The sequence below is a fragment of the Phodopus roborovskii genome, unplaced genomic scaffold (genome assembly GCF_943737965.1).
Source record: "Phodopus roborovskii unplaced genomic scaffold, PHOROB, whole genome shotgun sequence".
NCBI classification, from domain to species: domain Eukaryota; kingdom Metazoa; phylum Chordata; class Mammalia; order Rodentia; family Cricetidae; genus Phodopus; species Phodopus roborovskii.
In genome coordinates this window covers 19,193,960-19,207,896 of record NW_026126416.1, presented here as the reverse complement: position 1 = coordinate 19,207,896, position 13,937 = coordinate 19,193,960, and the positions used below count along the sequence as shown (strand labels likewise).

Genomic DNA, 13,937 nt, shown 5'->3' with positions numbered 1-13,937 from the left:
AAATGAATGTTTTTTATAGCTTTGATGTTCTTAGTAGGAAATACTCCTCTTCTAAAATCAAGCTACTTCTCTTAGATAACGATGTGACTATGCTTCCAATAAAAGTGTTTGCACATTAGAGTGGATAATTTGTGTTCATGTGTCTATTTATCAGGAATGGTCAAAATTGTTTATAATCTAAGATGACAAGAGGTGACCTGCAGAGCACTGAGACAGAATTCGGACTCAAAGAATGTTCATTAAGTGGGCATTACAATAATGAGGGTTTAAAACATGCAGAAATAACACAAGGTAGAAGAAAACTAATAGCAGTAAATGTGTATAATTCTGGCTGGTTGGTTTCAAGTTCACCATTATTTTCTAAACTAGTTATAAATGGTAAGGAATTTCTTCTCCAGACCCATGCAAGGAGTTGTGTCTAAAAGGTGTATTAAGGAAGGAATGCCAGTAGGTAAGAGCTGCTGAAGCTGGGCAAGGGAGTGGGAATGGGACCCAGTAAGGCTGAACTTTCTACTAGAGCTCCAGCCTTCATTTAGGCCATCCTGAGAGCTCCAGAATAAAATATGTACCAGGAACATTGTTCTGCTCTACGGCCAGGTTGCCAGGCATCCTGTATCTGTACCTGTCAGTCAAGAGCTCAGAATTTGCTCTAGGGTACACAGCCTTCCAGCACTTCCTCCTGTCTCTACCATTCAGTGAAGTGTGTCTAGCAGTCCAAAGGTAGTCAAAGATCACAAATGCCCTTTGTGAGAGTAAAACAGACAGAGGGAGGTAGTTAGTATCTAGCTAGTAGAGGGGCCAGGCAGGGGACCAGATGAACAGCAGCACAAGCCAATGTCCTGAATAAATGAAAACCAACGTGGGACTACTTGAGTTTTTCCACAGCACTTTGTATGAACATCTTGGTTTGTTTAGTGATGGCATTAGTGCTGATTCACAGCAGAATCAAAAGGAAAGTTTACTTTTCAATTCACAGCACTTCAGGAAGACCATCGGGCCAATATATTGATTGGTTCTGAATGTTCTCCTCAGGAAAATTCATTAAGCCCCATAGTTCCCATTAGATTCCCAACTCCATATGGTACACAAACTAGCATTGGGAAAAGACTCAGTATGATTCCTCTGCCTTGCCAGAAAACTCAAAATGATCTTAAGAAGCAAGTCATGACAAAGGAAAAAGAGGCAATATATGTGTGTATGTATATATGTATGTATATGCACTCATGTACACACACACTCATGTGTGTGGAATTAAATAGAATAACTACTCACGTATTCAAAATGTCATATAATTTTTTTAAAAAAATGCCTTGGTATCCTTCCATGGCTGAAACTTAGACTCAAGGGAATGAAATAAAAACTTTACTGCTGAAAAATGTGTAGTGTCTATTTTTAAACATGGAGCTGAAGGTGAAAATTAGATTATCCAGGTAGGTTTTACCAAGTGGCTGCAAAGGTAAAGTGAGGCTGGATGCCATTTATGGATACTTCAGAGATCACCATACATGCCCTGATTCTGTAACTAGAAAGAAAGGGAGGTGTGTTTGGTTTCCAGGCCAGAAGAATCATGCACAGGGGTTGAATCAGAACATCTGGAATTAAGCCAGCCATGCTTAGAATGAGGCTCAGATTCTGCCCTACCTCTGGGACTTAGTGTAGAAATGGTTGCTTTCATCTACAAGGCTAAGAGTGCTGCTGATGAATAGATATCTAAAACAAACTTTCTCCAAGTATTTATCCAGTCCCCTCATTTCCAGGAGAACTCTGGTGCAATTCTTTCATAAATAGATAAAGGTAGCCCATCCAAGTATCAGAATGTCCTACCTAGTCCTGCTTAATTAGGCTTGTCTGTAGGCAGCCACTGTCTCCATTTAAGATCTAGGGCAGAAATTTTCAAACCTCGGATTGTATTTGAATTTCCCTGAGGTTTATCTAAAGGAGTTGTTGGGTTCCATCCCACAGCTTGTAATACAGTAGGTCTAGAGGAGGACAAAGTAGGTATAGTGAAGGGCAAAGAATTTTTATGTTGCCCATGTTATAAAATGATATTGGTGTACTGGACTGTGGGACCACACTCTCAGAATCCATGATCTTGAGACATGAAAGATAGTATAAGTGGCATGTGGTAAGTTGTATGTTCCATTATGTAAAGGTAAGCTTGAAAGAATATAAGCAGTTTCCATGACCAGATTTAAAAAAAAAAAATGTTGTTGGCCACTCAGCCACAGTGAAATAGGTATAGATTAGAGATAACATTTTAGATGACTAAATAGAACAATCTGGCTATGGTTGAAATCAGCTGGACTTCACCAGTGGAAACATCTATAGCATCTCACATTTCAAAGACCTTTTGTGGAAATTCGGCTCTCTGCTTACCCAGGATACTCATGGAAATAGTTTCTAGCATCCAAGAAACCATTTGCAAAATGATGGATGTTATTTGTCCCTTAATCTGATTAGCATGAAATGAGTAAGTTCTCTTGGCACAGGAAGTAACAGAAGGGTATATGACTTTAATCTTTATTGACACTGATATTATTGTCTATTACTTAAGTCATTTACAAATGTGGCATTTTTCATTCCCTGCCCCCCCCAATCAAATATGACACATCCTTCTATGAGATACCAGGTAATAGGAGCTAATAAACTCAAACATGTTCATAAGACCTTGCATAGTCCTGAAATTAGCACTCTTTAAGATAGATAGAGGTCTCTCCTGGTGATTATATACTTTTTCTTCAGTTTTTTATAATGTCAGCTAAATGAGGTAAAATTAAAGTCATTGCTATCATTTGAAATGTTACCTGGGAGTAGGATATTAGCTCTTTCCTGTTTCATAACAAATTATCACACTCTTAGTGGTGAACATTTCTCTTACAGTGTCAGTCAACCAGAATCACACCTGTTTAGGGACTCACCAGGGGGCAAGGAAGCTCTAACTTTTGCCCATTCAGGTAGTTGCACTTCCTCAACATTTTCCAGCTGGGTTCCCTGTATTCTGGAGCAGTAGTTCTCAACCTTCCTATTGCTGCAACCCTTTAATACATTCCTGAATGTTGTGACTCCCCCTCCAAGCATAAAGTTATTTTGTTGCTACTTTGTTATATAATGTTTCACTCTTTTAGCTCCCACATAAATCACACATGGGTGCTTATTCTTAGTTATGAATGCCTGGCCTTCACTTGGCTTGGTTCTAGCCAACTTTTCTTATCTTAAATTAACCCATCTACCTTTTCCCTCTGGGCTTTTATCTTACTTATTCCTGCATATCTTACTTTCCTTCATACTCCTTGGTTGGCTGGGTGGCTGGCCCCTGACTTCCTCCTCTCTTTGTTCTCTCCTTGCTCCTCCTCCCTTTTTTCTCCTTCCGATTCTTGCTGCTACCTGGCTATTGACCTTTCAGCTCTTTATTAGACCACTAGATGTTTTAGACAGGTGAAGAATCACAGCTTCACAGAGTTAAACAAAATGCAGCATAAATAAACGTCACACACCTTAAAACAAAATCTACCACACTACTTCATAACTTTAATTTTGCTGCTGTTATGAGTTGTGATGTAAATATCTGATATGCAAGCTATCTGATATGTGGCTTATGTGAGGATTGGACCCACAGGTTGAGAACCATAGTCATAGAAATTTTCTTTCTCTTAGATAGCACACAGTATATCCATCAGGCCAGAAAGAGCCTCTGTTCCTACTGGTCTCTCCCTTCTGGGTCTTCTGAATTGCCACCTAGATACCACTTTTGGTTAAGTCATTAGATTGAAAACTTTCATAATACCTGCAAAATAATCTTATCTTTGTCATCTCCCCCAGCATAGCCATGAGCATGATAGTCTACCACCTCTTCTGTATTCTCCTGGTGAGAAGCCAGTGTGTTTCTGTCTATTTTTGAGCAGACGTGATTATATAAAAGCATGGATGCTACAGGGCTCCCTCAGCATTCCCTGTACTACAAGAAAAATGCTGGAATCTATGATGAAATTGACCAGCTGGTCAAGAGTACTGGCATATTTGTTAGTGCTCTCATCTGCTGAGGGTAATAATTAGATACAGGTGTTGGTGTTGCTGCACTTATTAACGAGGTGACACCTGCAGATCATCTCCTACCTTTTGGGCACATCTTTGGTTTCTGTTTTATAATAGTTTTAATTAGTAATACTGTTGATCGTGCTAATTACATTGTTTGTGTTCATTTTCACCCTCTTTAATAAGGAAGAAACTTTAATCCCATCATAATGAACTTCAAATTTTTGTCTCATTGATTGAAGATTTCAACAACTTTTAACATTAATAATTAACTGCCTCTTCACAGATGAACTTTTTCTTCGCATTGGTTTTATGAGGGTGTTCTGATTTCTCATGGGACTCCTTGCATTTCATCTTTTTCTACTCAATCTACCATGATTATCAAGTCATTTTAGAACTCATAACTAGAGTAATCTCTTTCTGCCTGTGGGTCATGTATGGACATGGAGGACACAAGCAAGTATGGATCAAAAACAGTCCAAAAGAAAAAACAATACATGTGTTTACTGAATCAATATAGATTTACTTCTTGTAATTATTCCCCCAAAATGTAGTTTAACAATGATTTACATAGTATTTACATTACCTCCAGCATTATAAATAATCCACAAAAAATTTAAAATGTCAGAGAGGGTGTGCTTAGGTTGCATGCAAACATTGATTATGTAAAGGACATGAACATGTATAGGTAGTGGTATCCATAGAGAGATCCTGGGAACAATCTGCTACAAATACTGAGAAACTGTATTTTGAGGCAGAAGTGATGTCTTCCAATGATGATCTGGGACTTTTTGCTCAGACCTGGACAGAGGCTTTAAACACTTTTAGAATACTGACACAGGTTTTTATACTTGCTGTGGTGTCTTGTGAGGCTTCAAATTAACGGTGCTACCTGCTGTAGCGCATGCCTCTTTTAAACTGTATGTCACCTGTTCCTTCTCCAGTGCCCTTCCATGGCTTATTTTCCTATGATTGCCCTCTGTGTTCATATCAACTGGTGCCCTTGCCTCCTTATGAATTTATCTTGTCACTAGTTTCTCAGAGAGACATCTATGTTTGGACCAATGCTTCATTCTCCTCTTTCTCTCACTCCTGTTGTGAATGAACAGTTGTTGAAGACACCTTCAGACTGAAATCTACGTGCCCAGAGAGTGCCAACTTTGTATTTCTTTTGCTGAAAATTACTTCTTCAGTACTGAGTATCTGCTTAATTGCACATAACAAGTGAAATGTATTAAACAAAGAATGAGGTAGTAAGTTTTCCAGACCCATAAATATTCTGTAGATTTCTTCTTAGCATGGGTGTTGTGTGGTTAGTTTCCCTCCATTTTTTTAGGCTCTCCTTCTCTGCTTATTAACCTCTATTTTATGCTGGCACCATCTACCATTCCAAGTGAAACGGAAAGTCTATAAAATCTGCACCTTGTTTAGGAGACCCATTAGCATTAAACATTGCATTAAAGATGCTGACTGGCTTGTGGAGGTGTTATCTTCTCTTTATATATCTTAGGTTTTGAAAGAATATATCAGCTTCAGTTCTTGGAGGATGCCCTATTTCTGAAGGAAAAATAATAACCAAGGAAAGAAAGGAGAGAAGAAAACATAAATAACATTATTTCCACATATTTCTGTCGTATTCTCTATATTCCTGACTGTATCATTGAGACAGTGAATTTGGAAGTAAGACTAGAAATAACATTCAGACTTTAGAATAGAATGAGTGGCATTGCAAGGCACTGAGTTTCAAACGTAGTCTTCAAACCATGGAAATGTGAAGTAATTTACACACTGTACCAGCCAACATTTTGTGTCTGTTGGTTATTTGTAACAACTAACTATCAGATTGATATCCTGTGTAAAAGTGAGAGTTAATGATATTTTATAGTTTGTTCCTATTAGAGCCTAAATTGGATGGTATTTACTATATTCAGCAGGGTATCATTCCTTCCATAAGCCAAGAAGAATATAGTCTCTGCTCTGGATTCTCAGTACAAGTGCTAAGATATAGCACATTGTCAATATATTCACAGCAAGGCCCAGAAATCCCATGATAATAAACAGTTAAACTATAACATGTAGCACAGGAATAGTCTTATGTTTTCTTTGTCCACTGTGACTATTCATCTTATTTTACATTTAATTTCTCATAAAATCAGTTTTCTCTAAAAGTTGCTTCCCTCATTGTTTCAGGTTTTCATGAAATAGTTTTAGTCTTCTGATCTTGTTTATTATTCTTATATACTCCCTCTTTTTCTTGTATATGCTTTATCCACTGTATAGTTTGAATTAGAAATGCCCTCCATAAGCTCAGACATGTTAACACTTGGCTCCGAGTGATCAATGCCTTTTAGGAGGCTGTAGGGAGGTACAACTTTGAAGGATGAAGTGCATCACTGGGGGGTGGTCTTTTGGAAATTTCAAAGCCTTCCCCACTTCAAATTCCCTCTCTACTTTGTGGTTATTGCTAAAAATGTGCCATCTGAGCTTCCTTCGGCTGCCAGTGTCTGCCTCATGATGCTGTGCCCCTTATGATGGACTCATCTCTCTGAAACCATATGCCCAAATAAACCTGTTCTTCTTTAAATTGCCTTTGGTTATAATGTTTTATCATAACAATAGAAAAGTAATTAATATGCCAACTTCCAATATTTCTACTACAACATTGTCATTTTTGTTTTAAATGGGAAATGTTACAATATATATATTATCAGCGGCCCAAGAAGCTAGATGTTGCTGATGCCTGCATCTCTGTTTGCCAACTGGGTTACCTGGTACATATAAACATCTGCAATAATCTCCTTATAACTCTGTCTTGATAATGGGTGATAGTTCCAAATGGGTGATAGTTCCAAGAGACGACTTCCATTTTCTGTCTTCTAGGTTTAGCAATCCTATATTATATTCAACCCAATGTGTATAAATAAAGAATATGAGACAGTCACCTTTGCTCAGGAATGGTCCATTTCATTCCCAATGGGCTTTCTTACATTGCTGGTTGTAAAACAAAAAGACAAAAATTATCCCTGCAGAATGAAAAGAAAAATCCAAGAGCCAAGATTGGGAAGAGTTCAGGGATTTTTGAGAACTACACTACATGACCAGGCAGTCCCCTCATAAACAGAATAGAATTACAGAACAGAGTCAGGTCTATGTTCATGCTCCTTCGTAGTTCAAACACTCTTTGTAGGATTCCTAAAACATTCTCCAGTTGTGAATTTTAAAGATGTTTGGCAGCCAATATATTAACTCATGCTAGTTTTGGTAAATCAAGGTTGAACAGCTTAATGAATATACCACATGTGGAGGTATACATAATCACACTACACACCCAACCATTAATACTTTCACTGTGAAATGTTTATGGCAGTAATTGCTGTTCTGATTATGTATTGTGTGAACTTGAAGCATGCTATTACATTGGGTGACTAATGGAATTTGGTAACAATGCATAGAAATTGGTATTCTGGAAGGAGTTGCATTTTAAATTGTAGTTTTTCCTGAATTTGCAGTGGATTTTATAGCTCATCTCCCTCTCAGTATGTTTGTGGATGATGGGTTGAAATCTTTCTGCTGAATATAAAGATCTGAGACCATCCAGTCTTTCCTTAGCTGGCAGGTCTTACTTTCCTCATTATACATGCAAAACAAAAATCCAAAACAATACTCCCCCAAACATTTGATTGCTGTTGATTCACTTTTATCCATATTTATAAAGGGGGAAACAACCCCCAATATTTCAGTGCATTGCCTGGGAGTGGGGGATCATAGTGATGTGGTCCAGTCTTTGAAGTTGTCATTGTGGGCCTAAAACAGATGTTTATTGCTGCATTCTCCCTTTTCATACCTAGACAAACTAGATGGCCCTAAACTTAAAGAAAACACACCAGCTTCACTGCTTAAAACCTTTGTAATGATTGCTTAAAACTCTGAACACTTGAGGGATTTGGTTTAATATAAAAATTTTATATATAAAACTTTCAAAACTAGGAGTTTATGTTGTTTTCCTTAAGTTACATAAAATCCAAGCATAGATAATACACTATTATCCCCATTTTTATATTCTGTAGGTATTATTGACACCTCCCTATAGAAAAATGAGTTAGAGATTCTTCATATAATTTATAATTATTATATAACCTCTATCAATTATGCTTACCCAGAAGTCTTATAGTAGCTTCTAGTTGGCATTTTCTCTGGGTCTCCAACCAGCTCCCAAATAAAGAAATGGAGACTTATTATTTATTAAAAATGCTTGGCTTTTATTTAGGTTTCTCCCACTAGCTCTTTAATGCAATTTAACCTGTTTCTATTCATTTATGTTTTTCCTCATGACTCTTTTACATTTCTTTCATTTTATATGTCCTACTTTTGTGCTTGCTCTGTGTTTGGCCCCTGGCATATCTCTGGTGTCTCTTTTTCTTTCTTCCCCAAGCCTAAATTTCTCCTTCTACCTATTCTCCTTGCCTGAAAGTCCTGCCAATACCTGTCCCTTGCTGTTTCAGCTTTTTATTAGACCAACCAGGTGCCTCAGGCAGGCAAAGTAAAACAGCAACACATATTTACATAACTAAACAAGTGCAACCCATCTTTGCATAGTGCATCCAATATTCTGCAACAGTAGCATCTTGTGAGTGTAGGGCCTTTCACCAGCAGCAACAGCACCAATTAGAAGTTTATTAGAGATCAGATTCTCAGGCTTTATATCTCTAAGCCTTTCAAGTTACTCTGATTCAGGCTCCCTTCTGAGAACCACCAGTATTTGAGGCATTGTCACCATTTAATAAGCGATACAGTTTATATGCAGCAAGTTCTGCAAAGCTGAGAGGCACTAACTCTCAAGTGAGCTATGAAAGAGACCACTTCAGTGCTTTATAATGGACTGGGTTGTTAAAACTATTTACATGGGAATATTAACCTAGAAAAAGTTTCAGTGATAGAAGTAACATTTCTGTGGTCCTATACCTTGGGTTCCTCATTTTCTTCATCCTGGAGGAGAGGAAAAGATGCAGTGAAACCCCCAGAGGAATGGCTTTTGCATGTAAATGGAAGTGGGGGGGGGTGCTATTTTGATCATGCCTATCCAGCTGAGAGAGAGCCCATGAACAGCACTTCCACCTGGGTCTTTCCCATGCCACATTACCCACACCATGGCACCCTGGATGCTTTTCTTGAATACACAATTTTACACACCAGTAGGGGCTTCTTAGCCCTGTGGTATCAGAATGAATCCCCAGGGTAGCTGGCATTTACTGCAGCTCCATGACTTGGGTAATGAAACTTCCTCTGGAGCTGGCAGTAAAGAACAATATTCATTATCGTCAATAGAAAAGTAACGACTCTTTCCAAGTTCTTTGTGAACTCAGTTTGGGTTCTTTGTGAATAAACAAACAAGCAGTGTTTCAGTCTATTTGACCAACTGAGAGGAAAACCTTTGAATAGAAAATGTCACTATCAAATTTTGTAAGCATAAAATGTGTGTAGAAAGTTTTAATTCTACTTGTGTGGGACCATCGTTCATCAGATAAGGACTGGCATATATGTGCCTTTTCTTATCTCTTGCATGAGTTCCTGTTAGTATGCATGTCCCCTGGCTTGTTCCTCCTCTCTCTTCAGCCAGGAATTCTGCCCAGCCTTGTGGATTAGCCTTCCATAGCCAGTATCTGCAGGTGTCTTAAAAATATTTACTTGAATTGGTTTATTTCTGTGTGCCTCAAAATGGACCATCTTCCTTTGCATTTTGTGATTGAATTCTCACTAATAGTCTATATGTTGGAGGCATTCAATAAACAGTATTCCAATGAATTAATGAATCGCACTTACTCTTTAACTGACTTTCCAAATCAACAGCTCTTAAATATAAAAGCACTTTGAGGTTTGAGTCCCAGGTTGAGAACCCCCAAGCAGTGCTGCTGATCTCTCTTCTTTCTTATGTTGCAGTCTAATTCTGAATTCTCCCATGATAAACCTTCACCCTATATCCCATCTCTCATCTCTCCACATAGTTCCCATCCTTTCAATTAAACTTCTGCAGACTTTATTGGGACAAACATTGAATGTCAGGTTGACAGCACACTTTTCAGATGCTCATGAAGTACTTTCAGTGCTGTGAGTTAAGGAGGACTTAAGAGGAAATCTGTTACAACTTCCTGCAAGTTCCTTTTGCCTGGTTCCCACATGTAGCTCTATATAGTATGGGAAGATTTTCACAGATCAGTCACAGTGAAGAGTAGGCCAAGAAATTCACTAAGATGGGAAAAGGAACCTTTCAAGATGGAATGAGCATGAGATGAAACCTCCTCCATCCAATCTTTATTCCATTTTTCAGAGAGTTGTTGAAAGCAAAATGTTCTCTTTCACTTGGTATGGATTTGTGTGCAATTGAGGGATCCAGTATCCAAGTAGACTGTATTCAGTCCTTAGGAAAGTGATCAAACTGTTTTGGACCAGATGTTTGGAAATGGAAGTACCTGTAAGAAAAAGTTCCCTGAGAGTATTAGTATTCTTGGATATCTTGAGTCTCTTGGGCATATTGTCTAGAGAGTCTGTTGTCAGATGAATCGTGATCTGGTGCCTTTTCTGGGAGAAGGGGCCTAGATGCCTACATCCCATTGACTCTTGATCAGGAAACGTTTGTTGGATGTTTGCAACCCCTTGAAGGGAGTTCTTTCTGTTCAGTATACCACTGCGCTCTTTGGCTGATGCACATATACTGCAAACTTTATGATCACTGTCTATCAGTAGACTTTGAAGGTTTTCAACCCTGAGGTGTTGTCTGCCATGACTTATCTTCACATATTCAACACTTAATTCTATGGGACATGGAAGGTCACCATGCAGATTTAGGTTTTTCTTGATCCTTCTCCCTCCTACTTTGATCTCCATGCATGTGTTATGTCTCTAAGTATCAGAAGATAATGAATATCTTAGATGTATCTCAGAGCCCTGGACCATTCCTATCTGGAATATTTCTCCCTCTGCATTCTCCAATTGTGATGGACCTGCTTTCTACTTCCCCAAGTTAAATGATTCCACCATGTGTACTTAGCAGAAGAATCCTCTTTCTTCACTTCTCACAATAGGTAACTTTAAAACTGGCATTAGCATATTCTTCCTTGTCTTATACACATTTGTTTCTTTATGTTCTTTCCCCTGCTTGATGGCACTCCCGAAAAGCAATCATGTATGCATGTTTATTTTGTACTGGAGTAACTTACATATCACCATATTAGAGTTGTTTGAATAAGGAGTAAGTTTGGTAATGAATATGTAAAAGGGTAGTGGTATGAGATTTGTGGTCAGAAGACTGGCAACAGATTCTAGTGCATGGGCGCACTTGTGTGTGTCCGTCCATATATTGTCCAGATGCATTAGATTTGTGAGTAAGCTGATGGGAAAACTCCTCCTTCTGGCCTCTCAGCCTTATCCCCTTGATTCCCCTCACACCCCAATTACATTCAGTGACTCTGAGATTACTTTTAACAGCAGAACAAAGGGACTGGGTTTCTCTTGATTTAGGAATGGGTTAGAGTGGCAGTTCTTAACCCGTGGGTTGTGACTCCCATTGGGGTCGTGTATCAGATATTCACATTATGATTCATAACAGTTGCAAAACTACAGTTGTGAAGTAGCCAGGAAATAATTTTATGGTTGGGGCTCACCACAACATGAGGAACTGCATTAGAAATGTTGAGAACACTGGCTGAGTGGATGTAGATTTAAGGATGCAAACTGTGAACTTAATTTGTTTAAGATGCTTTAGAAAATATATTGGAATATGTATTAAATTGAGTAGTTAGTAGTTGATGATGTTTTCGTTTTCTTCCTGATTCAATGAGATGTATGGGAGGTTGCCTATTGCAGACAAATCTTCAGATGATAGTATCCTTTAAGATGATGTCAGTGGCACAAAACAAAAAGAAGTGATCTCTGTGGTTTCTTAACAATTTTCCATTTTGCCTTCCAGGAGACAGAGCTGTTAGATCTCAGCCTTGTCAAGGATGCCAGGTGTGGGAAGCATGCCAAAGCTCCCAAGGTAGGAAGCTTGGAGCCTGTGCCTGCACCAGCTGCTACTTTGATTCTTTATCTGTGTCAAGATATCAATTAATTGCCCCAGTTAAAAGTTCTGTGTTGTAGATGTTGTAAAACACAACAGCCGGTGTGCCCTACTCACTTGAACTTTCATTAAATGATGGAAACAGTGGGTGAGCATATGGGCGGTGTAATGTAGGGTTTTGCTTATGACTCTGTTATATTACTTTTGTCTGAAGGAAAAATAGATGTAGGAAATGCCAAAGAAGTTACAGATTAAGCATCTATAATTGCAAATTTTTAAATACTATAAATTCTGAGTGGAAAATTCCATACTGATCAATGATATGCCTTGGTCTCTAGAAATATTGTACAAAATTACTTTCAGGCAGTATATACAAGATGTGTATGAATTTTTTGTTTAGACATGGGTCATATTAACAAGTCACATGTGTAATATACACCAGTGTTTCCAAGTTTTAAAAATCTGAAACACTTTCATTCCAAGTATTTTGAGTAATCTATCCTTAACCTCTGTCAGTTATTTAAAATGCCTAAGATATTTTTGAGAGCACTTGCAAAGAATTACCAAACTCAGGGGCATTAGAAAATATATCCTCCTTTCCTTACATTTATCATAATTCACATTCATCCTAGTAAACAGAGGTGATATGAAGCTAAAACAAGGTGCAATTAAAACAATTACAGACATACATGGTCCCTGGAGAAGGGGAAAGGGACAAGATCTCCCAAGCAAATTGGGAGCATGGAGGGAGGGAAGAGGTGGTTAGGAGAAAGAGAAGGGGTGAAGAGGAGGGGAGAGGTGGGAATGAGTGAACAGGAAGATTGAATCAAGGAGAGAATAGAGAAGAACAAGAAAAGAGATACCATAATAGAGAGAGCCATTATAGATTTAAGGAGAAATCGGGCACTAGGGAAATGCCCAGCGATCTACAAGGATGAACCAACTAACAACCTAATCAATAGTGGAGAGGCTACCTTTAATGCCCTTCCACGATATTGAGATTAACAACTACCTTATATGCCACCCTAAAGCCTTCATCTAGTACCTAATGGAAGCAGAAGCAGACACCCACAGGTTAACATTGGCCGAACTCCTAGAGTCTAGTTATAGAGGGGGAAAAGTGATGAGCAAAGGGGTCAAGATCAGGCTGGAGAGACCTTCAGAATCAGCTGACCTGAACAATGGGGAGCTTATGTGTCCCAGTCTGATTGTTGAGAAACCATCATAGGATTGACCTATATACCCTTGCATGTGTATGTTAGGAGGTATGGGCAGTCTATGGGGCCTCAAGTAATGAATCAGTATATATCTCTAGTATATGAATGGATTTTGGGAGCCCATCCCACATAGAGGGATATTTCCTCAGCCTAGGCCTTGCACCGAATGATATGAGAGACTTTGAAGACTCCCCGTGGCAGGCCTTACCCTCCCTGGGGAGCAGAAAGGAGATGGGCTAGGGTTTGGTGGGGGAGATAGGGGAGGATGTGAGAGTGAGGGAATTGGGATTGACATGCAAAACAACGTTGTTTCAAATTTAAACATAAAAGGGAAACAACAACAACAACAGAAAAAAACCAATTACATCCATAAAGCCAAATATTAATTCTGCATGTTAGTACTGAACACTCTTTAGAATATGTTAAGTGGGGATGTCAATGGTTTGATTTTGTAGCATATTGTCTAAAGATAATATTCAAATGCTTAATGAAGAAAGTGTGTTTTTTTTAAACTTATCTAGGTTGATAGAGTGTATTGACTTGTCATCAAACTTGAAAACTTTTTGTTATTGGGTTTAGTATTTAACACATTATAAACTTTATTTCTGGCAGAGGCAGTGTATCAGCAGAACAAC

At 38.5% G+C, this 13,937-nt stretch overlaps 1 protein-coding gene across 2 annotated transcripts in view; it reads left to right on the top strand.

The window, feature by feature from the left end:
• Plcb1 (phospholipase C beta 1) overlaps positions 1-13,937 on the top strand; it is a 648,366-nt gene that overhangs the window by 190,804 nt on the left and 443,625 nt on the right. For both annotated transcript variants that reach the window (XM_051183312.1, XM_051183313.1), the window contains exon 3: positions 11,996-12,064. In XM_051183312.1, the coding sequence (XP_051039269.1) occupies positions 11,996-12,064 (69 nt within the window). The remainder of the gene's footprint in view (positions 1-11,995; positions 12,065-13,937) is intronic.